This window comes from Leuresthes tenuis, unplaced genomic scaffold, assembly GCF_036924035.1.
Source record: "Leuresthes tenuis unplaced genomic scaffold, fLeuTen1.0.hap1 SCAF_6, whole genome shotgun sequence".
NCBI lineage: Eukaryota > Metazoa > Chordata > Actinopteri > Atheriniformes > Atherinopsidae > Leuresthes > Leuresthes tenuis.
In genome coordinates, this window is record NW_027325360.1 from 34,208,182 (window position 1) to 34,230,999 (window position 22,818).

At 39.4% G+C, this 22,818-nt stretch overlaps 1 protein-coding gene and 1 long non-coding RNA gene across 2 annotated transcripts in view; one reads left to right on the plus strand and one right to left on the minus strand.

Moving 5' to 3' along the window:
- The window catches only part of abca2 (ATP-binding cassette, sub-family A (ABC1), member 2), a 357,455-nt gene that overhangs the window by 17,326 nt on the left and 317,311 nt on the right, over positions 1-22,818 (minus strand). Inside the window, exons 38-41 of the mRNA XM_072388588.1 lie at positions 22,214-22,334; positions 21,925-22,103; positions 19,764-19,905; positions 19,182-19,316 (exon numbers count right to left, since the gene is read on the minus strand). Of these exons, the coding sequence (XP_072244689.1) occupies positions 19,182-19,316; positions 19,764-19,905; positions 21,925-22,103; positions 22,214-22,334 (577 nt within the window). The remainder of the gene's footprint in view (positions 1-19,181; positions 19,317-19,763; positions 19,906-21,924; positions 22,104-22,213; positions 22,335-22,818) is intronic.
- Positions 2,914-6,824, plus strand: LOC140309226 (uncharacterized). Its single transcript, XR_011916360.1, has 3 exons — positions 2,914-3,095; positions 4,826-5,067; positions 6,496-6,824. It is a non-coding gene; the product is annotated as an uncharacterized lncRNA (long non-coding RNA).

Consider the following 22,818-nt stretch of genomic DNA (forward strand, 5'->3'; position numbering starts at 1 on the left):
CACCTAATTTACAGTCGTGAGAAAGGCATTCTCACCCAACCTTTCACCTTTGTCAAGATTCTTGAGAGAGATTAACATCTGCTCGCCCGGCAATAGCTGGATTTGAAAACACAAAGACTCACCCTTTTGGTACTAAGCGGGGGAGAGGAATTCGTACCAAGAAAGGATATCCCATTCTTATGTTAAGACTTGTAAATTAGACTTGACACCTACCAGACTGACGAAACACAGACTTGGTCAAACCATTTCCATAGTCTTGGAAAATAACAAAACTTTCAGAGGCAAACTTCAGACGGATTAATGAAAGTATGATAAACATGTTTCATACCTGCCTACAAGTTAGGAAACATAATCACGGACATCTCAAGCTTCATTTTAAGACACTCGTAACCGTACTTAATATGTCGGGCGTTTCCTTGTGTTTCTTTGTGAAGCTATATGAAAACAAGCTAATTTGCTTTGTTTTGTCGCATTTACGTTTCATATTAGCTATCGTCTGTATCTGTCTCATTCATTGCTTGCTTGAAAAGTTTGCGCACCATTGTCATTAATTTAATTGGATCACTTTCTGGTGACAATGCAGCCTGTGGGCAGGCTCCGCACGTGGGGTAGAAGTAGCTGATTGGTTGAGAAGCTTTCACTCAAAGCTTTTCTCAGGCTGCTTATTAGATGAGCAGCTATGATGAAAACTAATGCCCAGAGCTATAGAGTGTATACAGAATTACGACACGCTTTGATGTCACCGCTAGGGCTGTCACGTAGTTCATGTAAGCCTCAATAGTTCCAACGGTTTCAACCACACTGCAAGCTGTCATAGTTTCGTATGGTACAGCGCGAGCTGTTGCATGGTAAATATCAAAGTAAACGTACGTTGTATGAGATGTATTTTCGTGTCATTTATGCTTTTGAGCTGTGGGGTTGACAATTGAAAGTGCTTTGATTACTTTTGAATAATAATAATAATGATAATAATAATAATAATAATACATTTTTGGAGGGAAAAGTTTGTGTTAGCTTCGCTAGGTTACTTACGTGAGTGATGCTAACTTTACAAGGTTGGTTGTTCTGCATTTGCAAATAGATCAACAAGTTACCATTTAATTTTTACCATTATTGGACACTAAGCACTGTCAGCACTAGTTAGTTATTTTGAAAGGATATGTATCAGAACCATGGAGATTTTGAGATCGAGCAGGATTGAGCCATGTACCAGATCTATGAAACAATCACTAATTATGCTTGAATATGATCAGTCAATAGTAACAAATCTCACTCTACAAGCAAATATTCAAACTTGCAATTTATGTTAGAACCGATGGACTGGAATAAGTATGACTGGTACAAACATTGTTAAATAAACAAGATTTTATTAAAAAATTATTGAAACAAGAACAATTGTGTGTGTGTACAAGAAAAAGAATAGGAATAATAAATAATATACATTGTTGTTATTACTATAAATAATACATATTATATTATTGATAGATAATGGTAGGAATAAAAAGAATAAAAAGAACAAACTAGAACAATAACAACAGTGTGTGTTAAACAAAAAACATTAACAAAGTGTGGCAATGAAACCATAAACACACACACACACACACACACACACACACACACACACACACACACACACACACACACACACACACACACACACACACACACACACACACACACACACAGATGACTCTGGAAAAAAGGAAGTTGAGACCAGATGCGGTCCCAATCATCTTCATCCATCGCCCCAAGCCCAAGAGGATGAAAACACCTTTGAGGATGATGGCTTCTGCAGAAGTTAAAACACCTGATGACCACACTTACTGCATGAAATTAAACCTTGGTATGATACCAGTGAACACGGTATTTCCACAGTTTTTACCATTTCATGTATCTAAAAATAAGATATTGTCAACAGACTTGTCAATTTGACTTCTAAGGATGTAGTGTAGGTGGCATAAATACGTATAACACCAACAATACGTCATTAATACAGATATTGATGGACAAATTGTGGCGCAGTTAGAGGCGAGTGAGAGGGATGTGTCGGGTGACAATGAAGCAGAGGTCAGCAGACTACCAGGTGCCAGTCAGTCAGGGGCCACTCATCCAGGAAGCAGTGTGCCAGGGGCCAGTCATGACAGAGCCAGGTTGGAGGACCTGCTGAGGGAATTAAGATATAGGAGGATAAATGCAGAGAGCGCTCCAGCACCTGTTTTATCTGTGTCTTGTAAGATGACATTGAGTGCTTTGAAAGGCGCCTCTAAATATAATGCATTATTATTATTATCATTATTATTATTATTATTGTTGTAGTAGTAGTAGCTATAGCAGCAGCAGAACGCTAGCCTAATAGCATAATTGTCTCAGTTGTATGTGAATGCCTTAGACTTAGGCAATTATGCTATTAGGCTAACGAGAAGTAAAACAGCATTTAAGTAATGGTAACAGTAATAGCAGTAATATCTTAGTATTAGCAGTAGTATTTTGGTAATGTTTTAAAACCTAACAATCAAAACAACTTTACATAATGTCACCTGACCACAAAAAGTTAATGGACTTTAGTGTAATGATCACGTTAATGTCACGTTAGCATGTGTTCACACGTTAGCTTCCGTTACCAAGCTTTTCAGTTAGGTCCCTAAATCCATTACATTTTTAAGATCAACATCAACATTTCATGCAAACCAAATGTAAAAATAACGATGTCTAACAGTATACTTCTGATAGCTAATGCTTAAAAATGTAATAAAAAAGTTTAAAATGCTGTTATTTCATTAACTTACCAGTAATTGTTCTTGACGAGCAATTCCACAGAGCTCCGTGCCTAGTGTGGAACTATTGGCCTCTCGTTAACCCGGAAGTGGTTAATGGGAGTCAATGGGAGTGTCGTAACTCTGTATATACTCTATAGCTCTGCTAATGCCGTGTCCGAGGGTAATAGTAGTGCCACGGGTAGTGCCGCGGGTGCCATAAAGTCATCGAAACAGGCCGGGACCCGAGAAGTACAAGCTTGGGGCTACGCCATTCCAACAACGGGAAAGAACTCAAGAAGGCTGACCACATGGCGGACCGTGTCGGTGAATCTACTCATAGTAAGATTGACCCATTTCTGGCTCACTGAGGTTTTGTGTTGTGGTTGGTGTTAGATAAGTGCCGGGTTAAAATAACCAATACTTTATCCACCGTAATGAACTCTTACCCCTTTTTAGCCAGAGACCGTGATAAGGGTTAACACTAAGACCAGTACTAAGTCCCATATGGCTCTAGTCCCTGTCCTTTGCTGTAAATCTGAAACTGTAGTGTTAAATCATTATCACTATATGTGTCATGAGCGCAACCTTAAGGTTTCTGTTTTCTGTTTAATGTGAAATGAATAACCCATATTTAGTAACGAGTCGTGTTTCATGTATCTTGAAGTAATTACGGTCACTTCAGATGAGAACTCTCTCCCTTCAGTAATAAACTCCCTAGTTTATAACTTCTGATCCCGTTTCCTCTCAAAATTGGACGAGAGGTGGTGCCCCCACGGAGGTAATTGAATATTAAATTAATTTAATATATGGAACGCTACAGTAGACTTAAGTTATTTCAGACTACCTGTCTATTGTTAAAGATTCCCAATTAATTAACAAAAAGTCAGTGCTTCTCTAAAACTTTGTTACTAAAGACAATATACCTCACCCAGAGATGAGACTTAAAAAAGGTAATTACCTAGAAAAAAAGGTAAGTTATTATTATTGTTGTCATCATTATTGTTATCATCAATATGGCAATCAAAACTGGAAGACTATTGCTGCCAACTACAGAACCATCATACCCCAAATCACAGCAACAGAGAGAGAGTATCAAAGCCTTTTTACAAATGTAAACTACTTCATCTTGTGGGGACCAGTTTTTGGACAGGGCCTGAGCAAATGACAGTTGGTGGTGAGGATGACTCTCAGATTTCTGGAAGAGAGCTGGTGCAAAAACCTGCCTGCATATTTTCTGTATGATGACAGATTTAGACGACAGATTTCTGTCTGATTATTAGACAGCATGGCATACATTTCCATTGCTATTTTGATGATACTCAGCTGTACTTATCTATGAAACCAGATGAAACCAATAGGTTGGTCAGCATACAAGCCTGTCTTAAAGATAAAGACCTGGATAGCTCAGAACTTTCTGCTTCTAAATTCAGACAAAACTGAAGTTGTTCTCTTTGGACCTGAGCGCTTCAGGGAGAAATTGTCTAGTTATATAGTTACTCTAGATGGTATTTTCTTGGCTTCTAGTTCTACAGTGAGGAACCTTGGAGTTATTTTTGACAAGAATTTATCATTTCAATTCAATTCAATTCAATTCAATTTTATTTATATAGCGCCAGATTACCACAATTGTCATCTCAAGGCACTTAAGTAATATAGTCCAAAATTTGACGCACATATAAAACTGCTTTCTAGGACTGAGTTCTTTCACCTTCGTAAAATTGTTAAAATCAGGAACATCCTGTCTCAGGGTGATGCAGAGAAACTAGTCCATGCATTTGTTACTTCAAGATTGGACTACTGTAATTCTTTATTATTGGGCTGTCCCACATATTCTCTGAAAAGCCTCCAGCTGATCCAAAATGCTGCAGCCAGAGTTCTGTTGAGAACTAACAGGAGAGATCATGTTTCTCCAGTTTTAGCTTCTCTTCATTGGCTCCCTGTTAAATTCAGAATAGAATTTAAGATTCTTCTCCTCACATATAAAGCTCTTAATGACCGAGCTCCATCATATCTTAAAGATGTCATTGTAAGATATTTTCCTAACAGAGCACTTCGCTCCCAAACTGCAGGTTTACTTGTTGTTCCCAGAGTTTCTAAAAGGAGAATAGGAGGTAGAGCCTTCAGTTATCAGGCCCCTCTCTTGTGGAACCAGCTGCCAGGTTGGGTTCAGGAAGCAGACGGGTGGTGACACCCATTCCGAAATCCCGCCATTCCGACATCCCACCATTCCGACATTCCGCTAATCCGACATTCAAACGTCCCACCATTCCAACAAGGCTTTCCGTATAAGGAAATCTGCGTTACTCAACAGGTGAGTCCCTTCTTTCTGTTCATGCAATTTATATGTTTAACATGTGTTTACAGATAAGCGTTATTAAAAACTGGAGGAGGAGAAGCAGTCCGCGGTGGTTTTCAATCACACACTCCAATGCCACTTGTTTCAACTTCCGAAAATTTAATCCAGGAAAAAAAGGCTTACAAACATGGACCGAAACGGCTCCATAATACGCACAAGAATCCAAAAGAAACGAAAGTTAACTAAAAGAAAGCAAATAAAGCATGAAGTGGTCAAAATTGGTTTTACGCATGCCTATGTGCGTCTGGCACATGCGTCTTCGGGCTCTCCCACGTTGGTTTGTGGATGAAAGCTATATGTTCAGCTGTAATGCCATGTAAAAACAATCTCTACATGACATTTACTCCCAGGTGTGACCAGTTAGGTCCTTAAGATATCAACAGGCTGTATAAAGCCTTGCGCAACGGCTGTGTGTTTGTGCCAAATGCGCAAAGCCCATCCGCGCTTCCCATAATTGGAGCGAGTACTCATAAATCATGTGAATAACATGAATAAACGTTTTTACTGCATTTTGTTGTGTTTTATACGTTCTATGCTGTCATTTCTCTCCTCTCCTATTGGCAAGGCAAGGCAGAGTGCGCTCAACTGTGTCCTGTGCAGTAGTCGTGATATCTGTAATTGCAATTATTACTTTGGCATATGATGACAGCGTGCAAAAGACGCATGGGCTCTGTGGAGAGCTCCGCTCCAGCTGGCTGCTGTGACAGCTCACTGACACTGTATTTCTGCTTAATCAGTTTCAGTCTCGCCAGAGTTACATTAATATCTGTATTTTTATATTTTAAATTTCAGGGGATTTTGATAATAGACTATTAAAGTTTGTTTGCGAGGCTGTGGCCTCTGCATGTGCAGAGTTTGTGCGCCAAACTTTAGGGCGTATTTGCGCCGGCATATCATCAGTGCAAAATGTTTTGGGTAAAACATAGGCTATTAAAAGGCACTGTAGAAAGGAACTGTAGAAAAATGGCGGTATTTAAAAAAAAAAAACATACCGCCATTCCGACCATAGGAGGAAAAAAGTGTCGGAATGACGGGACGTTTGATAAAAAATGTAGCAGCATGTAACCGAAGCAGACACCCTCTCTACCTTTAAGATCAGGTTTAAAACTTTCCTTTTTGATAAAGCTTATAGTTAGGGATGACTCAGGTGATTGTGAAACATCCCATAGTTAAGCTGCTATAGACCTAGACTGCTGGGTGACCTCCTCTGTCACACCTTTCCTCACTTTGCTCTCTTTTCCCCCCCATTTAATTTCTCATGTGACATTATGCACATTTGGCATCATTGTGGTCATTAAGTTGTGTTTCCCTGTCACAGCAGGTATCCTTTGAATGGTGTTACAGTGTTTGTTGTCCCCTCTTTTCTGTCTTCTCAAACCCCAGCTGGTCGAGGCGGATGGCCACCCTTCCTGGTTCTGGTTCTGCCAGAGGTTTCTTCCTGTTAAAAAGGGAGTCATTTCTCTCCACAGTCGCCTCATGCACGCTCAGGATGGGAGATTGGACCAAAGAGAAGTTCCGGTGCAATTTGTTGGTTTCCTTTGTTAGGAAATTGTTTTTGAAATGTCTCTATATGTATGAATTGGACTAATTTTGAATTTAATTAATTGGATTTGATTGGAATGTGATTACAATGAATTGAACGCCAATGGGCTTGAATTGAACTGTATTATTGAAGTGCTTTGAGATGATACTTGTCATTTGTCACTTTATAAATAAAACTGAATTTAATCTGTTTAGTTGATATTCCAAAGAAAACAAAATTTTTTACTCATGTCTTTTCTTAAAAAGTTGTCCAGATATGCAAAAGATTTTACATGCTGTGAGTTATAAAAATCTGAATCAAATATGTTTCGTAAGCACTGTTTCAGTAACAAGACAAGAGATGACACAAGACATGAGATGAAAGAAACAAAATGTTCAATTTACAAGAAAAAATAAAAATTGAGAAGAGCACACAAAGACACAAATGAGAAAAACAGACCATAAACAATGGTTTAATTTTAAGTGCGTAAGTGTATTTGCTAGTGGTCTTTAGGGGTGCAACGGTACAGGTAAGCTATGGTACGGTCAAGTACCTAGGTCTTTGGACCACGATTTCGGTTCAGTTTCGGTACGTGTTTTGTGCGTAAAGAGAACAATTTTGCTGATGCCGTTTTAAATGACAACTTTTGAGCTGAAGCTGTTTTAAATGACAACGTTTGAGCTGATGCCGGTTTAAATGACAACATTTGAGCTGATACCGTTTTAAATGAGAACTTTTGAGCTGAAGCCGTTTTAAATGACAACATTTGAGCTGATACCGTTTTAAATGACAACTTTTGAGCTGAAGCCATTTAGTGTGACATTTTTTTTTCTGAGGCCGTTCATTGTGAAAAGTTTTTTTATGAAGCCTTTTGGTGCGAGTGTGACACCTTTTAATATGAGGTATGAAGCTGAAGCCTGATCCTGAGGATGTCCTAAAATGTACACCGTAGACTGGTGTACTGAATAATATAACACTTCTCTTTCAAGTTAACAGTTACTAAATACAACTTTCAAATGATAAAATTAAAATTCGGACTCGGAGCTCAGAAATTCCGAGATTCGTGTACAACTGAACGCACCATTAGTCGCAGCACACAAACGCCGCCCTCTCAATGCGCACTGCAATCTAAATTAATCGAACCAACGGAATATTACTCCGGTGTTAGACTCTGTTAGCCCAGCCGTCCAGACCAGAGACCAGCCTCCACTAGACGACCCACCGACCATCGGTAATTGCCGATCGGGCCAGTTTGGCGGCCAGGCCACCGGGAAATGTCCCGGTGCTCCCGATGGCTAATCCACCAATGCTCTCAATTATTAAGCTATTTTCAGGAGGTTTGTTTGTCAAATGTCAGACAGACATAAATAGAACAAAAAGAACCCAGAAAACATGCAGGTGTATTCAGATCTTTATTTAAAGAACCTATATAAAATATTGAAATTAGTATGTCCATTTTATCCGAGTAGCATTCAAGCCTGTCTTTTAGCTCGTATGAGGTTTTTCTCCCCCACATCCTCGAGAAGAGCGTGCACATTTTTTTCGCCCTTCACTCCTGGAGCATGCTATTCCTCTTCTCGCTCTCCAGACTCTCCCACTCGAGCCAGAGCTTCACTAAGTCTGGCCTTTAGAACAGTGGGAGAAGCAGGCAAAGCATAATCGTGGAAAGAGGGATGGAAATATATAATGATGTTTATAACTCATCATTCTGTGATGTAGCTGGCCCACATTCTTAATTTCATGCCTCAGTTCCACCGTTTCCACCCTGGATATGAGCTAAACTGTCTAAGTGACAGGGACATAACACACTATAGTATGTTTTAATGTGTACATTAGAGTGTCTAAAATTAGTGGCAGAGAGCAAATGCGATACAGGTTTTAATATAACCAGGGCCTTGATGCTCTCATGTGTTTGAAAAATATTACATACAGACACTCACATCATTAGAATGAGGTTCAGCTTCAGGGAAAGGCTGAGGCAAGTCCACTGGAAGAAAACCAGCATTTTTTAAATATCCAAGCACCCTGTATCATAGCTACATGTGTGACATTTTTAACAAATCAATACGTTTGGAAATCAGTCCAAAATTCAGCGAATAATTCTACTTTAAGATTGAGGAGTACCGCTTTCCTTCGTAAATTCATGCACTGCTGCCTCTGTTAGCCCTGTACCAAGATGGCGGCGCTTTATGCACGCCCTTCCACAGTCGATGGGGTGTCTATGTATATCTGTCTGTGTTTTTACCTGCCTGGACAGGCACACACGGTGCCCTGTAAAGCATTAGTGCAAAATGAATTGCAAAACCGACAACCCGCAGTCCATAAGGGTGTATTGTCCTGTGCATAGCGGACCGAATGGTTCAATATTTTACCGAGTACCGTTGCATCCCTAGTGGTCTTACAGTCCTAATTTGATTTGTGAAGTTTATTTTCTTCTGCTTAAGAGCTATATAGGACTTGTGTTCCAAAAGATCTGTGAAGGTTGTGATTTTCTTTAATTAGGGAAAATGTCTTTATGAGGAAAAGTTATATAATACAAAACATGATTTTAACACAGATTATTATTCTACCCTCAGTCACACTTGTAGCATTGGTTTGGAGCTTCTCAGCATTCACATAGGTTCAACATTTTCAACAGTTTTATTTTTCAAATAAGGTGATATTGTGAAAAAAAAAAAAAAATTCAATTCAATTTTATTTATATAGCGCCAGATTACAACAATTGTCATCTCAAGGCACTTAAGTAATATAGTCCAATTCAAGCCAATTGGAATTCAATTCATTGTAATCATAATCCAATTAATTCATATAGAGCCAATTCAAAAAATTAATATCCTAGCTAAGGAAACCAACAGATTGCACCGAAACGTGTCTTCAGTCCAATCTCCCGTCCTGAGCGTTCCTGTGGCAACTGTGGAAAGGAACGACTCCCTTTTAACAGGAAGAAACCTCTGGCAGAACCAGACTCAGGAAGGGTGGCCATCCGCCTCGACCAGCTGGGGTTTGAGAAGACAGAAAAGAGGGAAAAGAGGGGGGAAAAACACCATAACGCCATTCAAAGGATATCTGTTGGAACAGGGAAACATAGGTCAATAATCACAATAATGTCACATGTACATAAAATCAATTTTGAAATTAAACAGGGGAAAAAGAGAGCAAAGTGAGGAAAGGTGTGACAGATGAGGTCCCCCAGCAGTCTAAGCCTATAGCAGCTTAACTATGGGATGTTTCAGGATTACCTGAGCCATCCCTAACTATAAGCTTTATCGAAAAGGAAAGTTTTAAGCCTAATCTTAAAAGTGGAAAGGGTGTCTGCTTCCCAGACATTTACTGGCAGCTTATTCCACAAGAGAGGGGCCTGATAACTGAAGGCTCTGCCTCCCATTCTACTTTTAGAAACTCTGGGAACAACAAGTAAACCTGCAGTTTGGGAGCGAAGTGCTCTGTTAGGAAAATATCTTACAATTAAATCTTTAAGATATGATGGAGCTCGGTCATTAAGAACTTTATATGTGAGAAGAAGAATCTTAAATTCTATTCTGAATTTAACAGGGAGCCAATGAAGAGAAGCTAAAACTGGAGAAACATGATCTCTCCTGTTAGTTCTCATCAGAACTCTGGCTGCAGCATTTTGGATCAGCTGGAGGCTTTTCAGAGAATATGTGGGACAGCCCAATAATAAGGAATTACAGTAGTCCAATCTTGAAGTAACAAATGCATGAACTAGTTTCTCTGCATCACCTTGAGACAGGATGTTCCTGATTTTGGCAATATTACGAAGGTGAAAGAAGGCAGTCCTAGAAAGCAGTTTTATATGTGCGTCAAATGATAAATTCTGGTCAAAAATAACTCCAAGGTTCCTCACTGTAGAACTAGAAGCCAAGGAAATACCATCTAGAGTAACTATATAACTAGACAATTTCTCCCTGAAGCGCTCAGGTCCAAAGAGAACAACTTCAGTTTTGTCTGAATTTAAAAGCAGACAGTTTTGAGTCATCCAGGTCTTTATGTCTTTAAGACAGGCTTGTAGCCTGACCAACCTGTAGGTTTCATCTGGTTTCATAGATAAGTACAGCTGAGTATCATCAGCATAACAATGGAAATTTATGCCATGCTGTCTGATAATGTTACCTAATGGAAGCATGTATAAAGTAAAAAGAATCGGTCCAAGCACAGAACCCTGAGGAACTCCATGACTTACTCCAACGTGTGAGGAAGATTCCTCATTTACAAGAACAAACTGGAATCTATCAGATAAATATGACTTAAACCAGCCTAATGCAGTTCCTTTAATCCCAATAACATGTTCACGTCTCTGTAACAGAATGCTGTGATCGATCGTATCAAATGCAGCACTGAGATCCAACAGGACAAGCACAGAAACAAGTCCGCTATCAGAAGCTAACAGGAGATCATTGGTAACTTTCACCAGTGCCGTTTCTGTGCTATGATGCACTCTGAATCCTGACTGAAACTCTTCAAACAGATTATTTCTATGTAAATGATCACAAAGTTGAACTGCAACTATTTTTTCAAGAACTTTGGACAAAAAAGGGAGATTGGATATAGGTCGATAATTAGCCAACACTTCTGAATCAAGAGTAGGTTTTTTAAGTAAAGGTTTAATTACAGCAACCTTAAAAGTCTGAGGTACATATCCTATCAACAAAGACCGATTGATCAAATCCAATATGGAAGTGTCAATTAAGGGGAAAACCTCCTTGAACAGTCTGGTTGGGATTGGGTCTAACATACAAGTTGATGGTTTAGAAGAGACTATTGCTGTTGTTAGCTCAGAAAGATCAACTGGACAGAAGCTGTCTAAATACAATTCAGGTTCGAAAGATACTTCTAAAGCTGCTCTACTTGATGATACATCAGTGATAATAATGGGAAGGATTCCATTAATCTTCTCTCTGATAGAAACAATTTTATTGATGAAGAATCTCATGAAATCATCACTGCTGAGAGTTAAAGGAATACATGGCTCAACAGAGCTTGGACTCTTTGTCAGCCTGGCAACAGTGCTGAAAAGAAACCTGGGATTATTCTTATTCTCTTCTATCAATAATGAATAATAAGCAGTTCTAGCTTTACGAAGTGCTTTCTTATACGTTATTAAACTATCTTTCCAGACTAATTGAGACTCTTCTAAATTAGAGGAACGCCACTGTCTCTCCAGCTATCTTGCAGTCTGCTTTAACGCACGCAGCTGTGAATTATACCAAGGAACCAACCTCTTCTGACTGATTACCTTCCTTTTCAGAAGGGCAACATTGTCCAGTGTTGTACGCATTGAAGCTGTAGTGCTGTCAACAAGAGAGTCAAGTTCTACTGGAGTAAAATTTAGGTAGCCGTCCTCTGTCATATTTTCACATGGCAGTGAAGAAAAGGATGATGAAATCAACTCTTTAAATCTGGTTACAGCATTCTCTGACAGACACCTTCTATATGTAGAATTCTTCTCAGAAACCGTGTAGTCAAGTAATGTAAATTCAAAAGTTATTAAAAAATGGTCAGACAAGACAGGGTTATGAGGGAACACTGTTAACTGTTCACTCTCAATGCCATAAGTCAGCACAAGGTCAATGGTATGATTAAGGCAGTGAGTAGGTCTGTGAACACTTTGAGAAAATCCAATAGAGTCTAATATAGAATTAAAGTTAATATTTAGGCTGTCATTTCCAACATCTACATGAATATTAAAGTCACCCACTACAATGACTTTATCTGTACTCAGCACTAACTGGGATAAAAACTCTGAGAATTCAGATAGAAATTCAGAATAAGGGCCAGGTGGACGATACACAACAACAAACACAAGAGGTTTTTGTTATTTCCACTTTGGGTGGGAAAAACTGAGAATCAGAGATTCAAAAGAGCTAAAACTAATCTTGGGTCTAGGACTGATTAGTAACCCTGATCTGAAGATAGCTGCCACTCCTCCTCCTCTGCCTGTGGTTCTAGGAACATGAACATTTAAATAGTCAGAGGGAGTTGATTCATTAATGCTAACATGATCCTCCTGCTGCAGCCAGGTTTATGTAAGACAAAATATATCAATATGATGATCACAAATCAAATCATTCACTAACAGAGAGATCTAATATTCAGCAAATAGTTTGATGTTTTTGTTCAGTTAAAGTTTTTGTTTTAAATTTTTTTGCACAAGAGGATTAGCTCCTTTTGTGTTTTTTGATTGGGGGGGGGGCAGCATCAGGTGAGAAGCTGCAGAGAAGTGTGTAAGACTACAAGTCTGCATCCTGGTCTCAACCCTGGGTTGTCATGTTTTTGGATGACTAATAAATTCGTCCATATTTCTAGAAATGAGAAGAGCTCCTTCCAAAGTGGGATGGATGCCGTCTCTGCTCATCAGACCAGGTTTTCTCCAGAAAGATTGCCAATTATCTATGTAGCCCACGTTGTTTGCTGGACACCATCTAGACAACCAGCGATTGAATGAGGACATGCGGCTAAACATGTCATCACTGGTCAGATTTGGCAGGGGTCCAGAGAAAACTATGTAGTCCGACATTGTTTTGGCAAAATTACACACCGATGCAACATTAATTTTAGTGACCTCCGATTGGCGTAACCGGGTGTCATTACCGCCGACGTGAATAACTATTTTACCGTATTTACGTTTATCCTTAGCCAGCAGTTTTAAATAGGATTCTATGTCGCCCGCTCTGGCCCCTGGAATGCATTTGACTATGGTCGCTGGTGTCTCTAATGCCACGTTTCTGACTATAGAGCTGCCAATTACCAGGGTTTTGTCCTCAGCGGGTGTGTCGCTGAGTGGAGAAAATCTATTTGAAACGTGGACAGGTTGATGGTGAACCACGGGCTTGACTTTAGGACTATGACTCTTCTTCCTGACAGTCACCCAGCCACTCTTAAGTCCCGGCTGCTCGGGATCTGCTAGGGGACGACTAACAGAGCTAGCTACGCTAGGTGGCTCCGCACTGACTAAAGGGGCCTGGCTCGCTATCGGGTTCTTTTCAACAGTGCAGAGCCGAGCTTCCAATTCAGATAACCTTGCCTCCAAAACTACAAAAAGACTACATTTGTTACATGTACCATTACCACTAAAGGAGGCAGAGGAGTAACTAAACATCTGACACACGGAGCAGGTGAAAGCAGGAGATAGAGGAAGAGAACTGGTAGCCATGCTAAGCTAGAGAACCAGACACACCGCTAAAAAGTGAAAAATAAAAACTAAAGATCTGTAAGAGTGAGCGTTAGAATATAACAAGTATGGGATAGAGTTAACTATTTAAGATGTGTAAATTATAGGGAGAAATAAGGTGATTATTAGTAGTTCAAGAAGAGCGAGAACTGTCACAGTGCACACACAAAGCAACAGGAAGTGATGCAATACGTCTTACCGCAAAGCAAAGCCCTCTCTGTACTGGAGAACATATATTTAGGTGCATGAAGAGACTAACAACTCAAAAATAAGCTACCAATGCTCTACCAGTGCTTTGTTAAGAGCTTAATACACCATGACAGAGAGGGATCGAAGAGGTTCACTCCACCCCCAAAACTGACTGCTATGAATACAGGTGTAAAGGCAAGGCTGAAAGTTATGGTTCTGTAATCCTGTGATACTTTGAACAAAATATACCAATTTATATTTAGACCTCAGGAAATGATGTTCACTTTTGAAAAAAAAGGAATAATATTTCTCCTTTAGAAGCTACTTTTCTGGCCTTGACTTATGAGTAAATTGTTTTATGGTAATGTTTATTTCACAGAATTATATATTGTACTCATGTCTGAAAATGTTCTCTTCCCTTTTGGTTTGGGGCAATTCTGGCATATATGCTATATTCAATTGAACTAAATAATACTTTCCCCAAAGGGAAACTATATTGTTATTGTATTAACATAAAAATATATGAATGACAAAAATAAAAATAAATTAAGATTAAAAATAAAAACAATTAGCCATTATGAAGTTAATATGTAAGGCTAATGTGATGGACAACAATGATCTTGTGTACTGGTCCTTATTTTAGCTGAAGCCTCAATTGCTTTATTAGTATAAAGTATATTAGATGGTGTCCAGCAAACAACGTGGGCTACATAGATAATTGGCAATCTTTCTGGAGAAAACCTGGTCTGATGAGGAGAGACGGCATCCATCCCACTTTGGAAGGAGCTCTTCTAATTTCTAGAAATATGGACGAATTTATTAATCATCCAAAAACATGACATCCCAGGGTTGAGACCAGGATGCAGAGTTGTAGTCTTACACACTTCTCTGCGGCTTCCCACCTGATGCTGCCCCCCCCTCAATCAAAAAACACAAAAGGAGCAAATCCTCTTGTGCAAAAAAAATTTAAAACAAAAACTTTAACTGAACAAAAACATCAAACTATTAAATGTGGTTTGCTGAATATTAGATCTCTCCCTTTGAAGTCTCTGTTAGTGAATGATTTGATTTGTGATCATCATATTGATATATTTTGTCTTACAGAAACCTGGCTGCAGCAGGAGGATCATGTTAGCATTAATGAATCAACTCCCTCTGACTATTTAAATGTTCATGTTCCTAGAACCACAGGTAGAGGAGGAGGAGTGGCAGCTATCTTCAGATCAGGGTTACTAATCAGTCCTAGACCCAAGATTAGTTTTAGCTCTTTTGAATCTCTGATTCTCAGTTTTTCCCACCCAAAGTGGAAATCACAAAAACCTCTTGTGTTTGTTGTTGTGTATCGTCCACCTGGCCCTTATTCTGAGTTTCTATCTGAATTCTCAGAGTTTTTATCCCAGTTAGTGCTGAGTACAGATAAAGTCATTGTAGTGGGTGACTTTAATATTCATGTAGATGTTGAAAATGACAGCCTAAATATTAACTTTAATTCTATATTAGACTATTGGATTTTCTCAAAGTGTTCACAGACCTACTCACTGCCTTGGTCATACCCTTGACCTTGTGCTGACTTATGGCATTGAGAGTGAACAGTTAACAGTGTTCCCTCATAACCCTGTCTTGTCTGACCATTTTTTAATAACTTTTGAATTTACATTACTTGACTACACGGTTTCTGAGAAGAATTCTACATATAGAAGGTGTCTGTCAGAGAATGCTGTAACCAGATTTAAAGAGTTGATTTCATCATCCTTTTCTTCACTGCCATGTGCTGATATGACACAGGATGGCTACCTAAATTTTACTCCAGTAGAACTTGACTCTCTTGTTGACAGCACTACAGCTTCAATGCGTACAACACTGGACAATGTTGCCCATCTGAAAAGGAAGGTAATCAGTCAGAAGAGGTTGGCTCCTTGGTATAATTCACAGCTGCGTGCGTTAAAGCAGACTGCAAGAAAGCTGGAGAGACAGTGGCGTTCCTCTAATTTAGAAGAGTCTCAATTAGTCTGGAAAGATAGTTTAATAACGTATAAGAAAGCACTTCGTAAAGCTAGAACTGCTTATTATTCATTATTGATAGAAGAGAATAAGAATAATCCCAGGTTTCTTTTCAGCACTGTTGCCAGGCTGACAAAGAGTCCGGGCTCTGTTGAGCCATGTATTCCTTTAACTCTCAGCAGTGATGATTTCATGAGATTCTTCATCAATAAAATTGTTTCTATCAGAGAGAAGATTAATGGAATCCTTTCCATTATTATCACTGATGTATCATCAAGTAGAGGAGCTTTAGAAGTATCTTTCGAACCTGAATTGTATTTAGACAGCTACAGAAGCTGTAGATCCAGTTGATCTTTCTGAGCTAACAACAGCAATAGTCTCTTCTAAACCATCAACTTGTATGTTAGACCCAATCCCAACCAGACTGTTCAAGGAGGTTTTCCCCTTAATTGACACTTCCATATTGGATTTGATCAATCGGTCTTTGTTGATAGGATATGTACCTCAGACTTTTAAGGTTGCTGTAATTAAACCTTTACTTAAAAAACCTACTCTTGATTCAGAAGTGTTGGCTAATTATCGACCTATATCCAATCTCCCTTTTTTGTCCAAAGTTCTTGAAAAAATAGTTGCAGTTCAACTTTGTGATCATTTACATAGAAATAATCTGTTTGAAGAGTTTCAGTCAGGATTCAGAGTGCATCATAGCACAGAAACGGCACTGGTGAAAGTTACCAATGATCTCCTGTTAGCTTCTGATAGCGGACTTGTTTCTGTGCTTGTCCTGTTGGATCTCAGTGCTGCATTTGATACGATCGATCACAGCATTCTGTTACAGAGACTTGAACATGTTATTGGGATTAAAGGAACTGCATTAGGCTGGTTTAAGTCATATTTATCTGATAGATTCCAGTTTGTTCTTGTAAATGAGGAATCTTCCTCACACGTTGGAGTAAGTCATGGAGTTCCTCAGGGTTCTGTGCTTGGACCGATTCTTTTTACTTTATACATGCTTCCATTAGGTAACATTATCAGACAGCATGGCATAAATTTCCATTGTTATGCTGATGATACTCAGCTGTACTTATCTATGAAACCAGATGAAACCTACAGGTTGGTCAGGCTACAAGCCTGTCTTAAAGACATAAAGACCTGGATGACTCAAAACTGTCTGCTTTTAAATTCAGACAAAACTGAAGTTGTTCTCTTTGGACCTGAGCGCTTCAGGGAGAAATTGTCTAGTTATATAGTTACTCTAGATGGTATTTCCTTGGCTTCTAGTTCTACAGTGAGGAACCTTGGAGTTATTTTTGACCAGAATTTATCATTTGACGCACATATAAAACTGGTTTCTAGGACTGCCTTCTTTCACCTTCGTAATATTGCCAAAATCAGGAACATCCTGTCTCAAGGTGATGCAGAGAAACTAGTTCATGCATTTGTTACTTCAAGATTGGACTACTGTAATTCCTTATTATTGGGCTGTCCCACATATTCTCTGAAAAGCCTCCAGCTGATCCAAAATGCTGCAGCCAGAGTTCTGATGAGAACTAACAGGAGAGATCATGTTTCTCCAGTTTTAGCTTCTCTTCATTGGCTCCCTGTTAAATTCAGAATAGAATTTAAGATTCTTCTTCTCACATATAAAGTTCTTAATGACCGAGCTCCATCATATCTTAAAGATTTAATTGTAAGATATTTTCCTAACAGAGCACTTCGCTCCCAAACTGCAGGTTTACTTGTTGTTCCCAGAGTTTCTAAAAGTAGAATGGGAGGTAGAGCCTTCAGTTATCAGGCCCCTCTCTTGTGGAATAAGCTGCCAGTAAATGTCCGGGAAGCAGACACCCTTTCCACTTTTAAGATTAGACTTAAAACTTTTCTTTTCGATAAAGCTTATAGTTAGGGATGGCTCAGGTAATCCTGAAACATCCCATAGTTAAGCTGCTATAGGCTTAGACTGCTGGGGGACCTCATCTGTCACACCTTTCCTCACTTTGCTCTCTTTTTTCCCCTGTTTAATTTCAAAATTGATTTTATGTACATGTGACATTATTGTGGTTATTAACCTATGTTTCCCTGTTCCAACAGATATCCTTTGAATGGCGTTATGGTGTTTTTCCCCCCTCTTTTCCCTCTTTTCTGTCTTCTCAAACCCCAGCTGGTCGAGGCGGATGGCCACCCTTCCTGAGTCTGGTTCTGCCAGAGGTTTCTTCCTGTTAAAAGGGAGTCGTTCCTTTCCACAGTCGCCACAGGCACGCTCAGGACGGGAGATTGGACTGAAGACACATTTCGGTGCAATCTGTTGGTTTCCTTAGCTAGGATATTAATTTTTTTAATTAGCTCTATATGAATTAATTGGATTATGATTACAATGAATTGAATTCCAATTGGCTTGAATTGGATTATATTACTTAAGTGCCTTGAGATGACAATTGTTGTAATCTGGCGCTATATAAATAAAATTGAATTGAATTGAATAGTATGTTGTGTGGAGGGTGGACAACAGTATGCTCAAAGGGCTCTTGAGCAGCATCAGCACAGAGCTAGCCTTCAGTTTAATTATTGGCTCCAATGCTGCTCCACCAGAGAAAATAAAACACTGGATTTATTCTATGCTAATGTATGACATGCACAAAGCTCTTCTGTGCTTCCTCTTCTGTCTTAACTTTCTATCAGATAATAATATAAGTTAAACTAGCCTCATGGAGTTCCTTAAACACCAATACAGTGTTCAAGCCTTTGAATGCCCTGATCAAACATATCTAATTCAGTACAAAGATCCAACAGGAAAAGCATAGATACAAAACCAAGACAGAGGAGATGACAGTGGATTTTAGGAGAACCAGGAAGAGGGGGAGCTGCTCAACACAATGAGCAACCTTGCACACCCTCTAAATATCATCAACAGAGTGTGTTTAGTCTTCTTCTGCTCCACTGCAATAAATAAAGGCACAGAAAGTCATCATGTCTAATAACTGTTATGAATTATTTATGCTGCAAAAATAGTTTCCCTTTTTTGGATTAATGAAATTATAAATGGATAGTAAATCATCAGCACTATACATCTAATTAAAGTCCTATACATAATAAAGTTTGGATAATTGATCTTTCACATATACCTCAGAGTTTATGTAGGCAGCACAAAAAGCATAGATTCAAACTTCTTACCAGAAAGATGAGTGATGGGTACCCGATCAGGGCAATAGCAGTGGAGAGTTTGCGCTTGTTTCCTCCACTGTAAGTGCCAGCTGGTTTCTCTGCATACTGTGATAGCTCCAGCTTTTCTAATGCCCACTGCACCACCTAGAGAGGGCAAAAAATAAGGGTTGGTGGTGCTGTAGTTAGTAACGTCACTTCACAGTAAAAAGGCTCTGGTTTCCAACTCTATACATGCCTATTTACAGGACAAGTTTAAAGTAGCACAAAATTCAACTATAATGTATAGATTAACTTGTTGTAAGGTGTCTTGGTGTATGTTTAAGTTTAGGCAAGTGGTTTAGGCAAAGTTCCTAGGACTTGATATGTATAATGTCTCACCTGACAATTATGTTTGTGAGGACAAATTTCACATTTCACAGTAAGGACAAGTTGAACAACATTTTGGCCAATCTTCACTGCCTTCACTTATAAATTATGTCATATTGCATTAAATTTATTCCTTAAACAGACACTTTTATCCAAAGCAAGTTTCATGTCAGTTACGATCCTCACAAGGGTAGAAAGGGGCATCTGTGAGTTTGTGAGACCAACCTGCCCCTGGTCCTTCCAAGGAATGCCACGGAGGCGAGTGTAAAGCTCCAGATGTTCCCTGGCAGTCAGATCATCAAAGAGAGCATCAAACTGCGGACAATAGCCAATACTCTGCTGTACACGTAACAGGTCCTTCAGGATACTGCACACAAAAGCATTTCTTATCAGTCCCCAATAGTCACAAACTCATCCTAACTCTACACAGACAAAAAGTTTCTGTTTGAAGTTACATATACTTCTAAAAGTTATTAAAGTCATGGCATTTCTGGGCTCTAAATATCTTCTTAGAAATGTTGTTTTTCTAAGAAGAAAAACAACATTGTTTTCAGATGACTGAACAACATATATTCAATAAAAAAAAACCACAAGTTTGTTTGCAAAGGTTTTCCTCATCAGGTGTTGAAGCAGGAAAACATCTAAAACCTTCAGGACAGCGGCCCTCGAGGACCGACTTTGAACATCCCTGTACTAGGTGAATGCACTCATTTACACCATGGGGGATAAGGTTGATGATGTCCTGAACTCACTGCAGGTGTCAGAAGAGAAACAAAACGACTATGATGAGCTAAAAAAGGCTTTTGATGAACACTTCATAGGATTGCATAATGTAATTTATGAAAAGCTAGCTGAACATTGCAAATATGGCACCTTGCATAAGGAAATTATCAGAGATGGGGTTGTTGTCGGCATACAGGGCTGTTGTCGGCATGCCACATTGTCTGAAAAACTGCAGCTCAACTCCAATTTGGATTTAACCACAGTCAGTGGGGCATCAAAAGGAGGTGAAAAAGCAACAAGCTGTATGGCGGTCAGCCACTGGGGCAAATGGACACTGGTTCTGTAACAGTAAGAGACATACTAATAGGAAGAAATCTGCTCCACGTGTTAGGCAACCTCAGCCTCACCCCACCTCAGTCTTTAATATGGACACAGGTGCGTCTGTGACTGCCATCCCAGAAACAGAATACTCACAAGATAAGTGTGACAGCTATGCAGAACCTCACAGACCTTTCCTGGGATAAGTCAGTCAACCTCTGGATGTAAAAGGAGAAGTTCATTCAGAGTGGGGCCAGAAAGATAGGAGGAGGTGTTCATTGTGATGGACCTGCCAATACCCATATTGGGCCTCTGTAATTCGCAGACGATCCCTCCGTTCCGTAATGTAGACAATGCAGAGACAAACTTCCGCTCATCTTACTCAGATGTCTTTACAGGGTTAATATAAGATTAAACTGAAAGACAATGCAACACCCAATGCCCTTTCTGCCCTATGTCATGTGGCCATTTCACTCCAAGTCAAAGTCAGAGAGGAACAAGACCAAATGGGGATCATAGCCCGCATGGAAGAACCAACTCAATGGTGTACAGACATGGCCCCTATCTTTAATATGTCAAGGAAAATATGTGTTTGGGTAGATGTAACCCATTTAAACAAGAGTGTCATCAGAGAGAGACACATCTTGCCTGCAGTGGATGAGGGGTTGGCCAAGCTGGAAGGAGCCAGAGTCTTCACAAAGGTTGATGCGACATAGGGTTTCTGGCAGGTGCCACTCCACAAAGACTCAATATTGCTGACCACGTTAATCACTCCAAAGGCTACTGCAGGTGGCTGCCCTTTGGTATTTCATCTGCACCTGAACACTTCCAAAAGAGGATTTCCCAGCTGATGGACGGCATTGATGGAATCCTGTGTCATGCTGATGATGTCCTCGTCACAGGAAGGGACTGTGCAGAATACAACAACAGGCTGCACAGAGTGCTCCAGAAACTCAGGGAAGCCGGTGTCATACTGAATGACAAATGCCAATTTGCTGTGACAGAGATCAGAGATCAGATTCTGGGACATATCATAAATTCCCAAAGCATCAGAGCAGACACGGATAAGATAAAGGTGACATGCCTGAGCTGAAAGATGTGGTGGATTTTTCATGGGCATGGTGTACTTTAAAAAAAAAAAAAAAAAAAGTAAAAAAAACAAACAAAAAAAACAGATACATCAATCAATGGGATTGTTATGCGTTTCGAAACTCAACTAGATTGCCTTAAATTAGTCTTTTTGATGTCATCTCAAGATTTCATGTGCTTTAATGAAAAAAATCTCAATTTCAATTGCTGTGGTAGTATCTGGTAAGAATAACATCACATTATTTTTGGCATCGACCTGTTTCCGTTAATGAAAGCCTCTCCTCCAGTTGTGCACTCGTCGCCTGTTAACATCTTAAAGGTGGTGGTCTTTCCAGCTCCGTTTACTCCCAGCAACCCAAAACACTCGCCAGGCCGGACACCAAGACACAAGCGGTCCACTGCCAGGATGTGACCCATCTTCCTGGATTTATATATCTAATGAGAAGCAGATGACCATTTTCTGTGAAAGACTAAGACAATATGCAAATTGATGCATTTTGAAAAGGTACATGTTTGTGAAAAAAAAAAAAAAAAAAAAATCCCACCTTTGTTAGGTTCTCAATCTTTAGCATGTCGTTATCAGCGTCTCCTCGCAGCACTCTTTGTCTCTCAAAGGCCACATCTATGTCATCATCGTCTATTGGCTGGCAGCTAACTGGCATCCTTCTGGATACATGCAAAAATGTGTTTGAGTTATTATATGTTTAAGTTAGGCCTCTATCCTGGACCGTGCATTCTGCTGCCTTTGCCAGTGATTACCTGCATCTCTTAAAATGCCTTTACCAAACACCAGAAAAAAAGCAACAGGCTATGCTTATATAGCTATTTTACTTGTTCTAAAATGAACATTGAGTAGATAATAAGCAAATATTCTATCTGTATATTTTGTGTGTATGACAGACACATATCAAAATCTAAATAATTATTAATGTTAATGGGGCTACAGGATTGTTAAAAATGGTCTAAACTACCTTATTCTGCACAAATACTTCTTACAAGGAGTACAATTAGCATTGACAAACAGTTTAATCAATGAGTTTATACCAGGGGTCGACAACCCGCGGCTCCGGAGTTCTAAAAACCCTCAAAAGTTTGCTATATCAGTAATCAATATGGTTGACAATATCAGACAATACCAGGCAAATGTTTG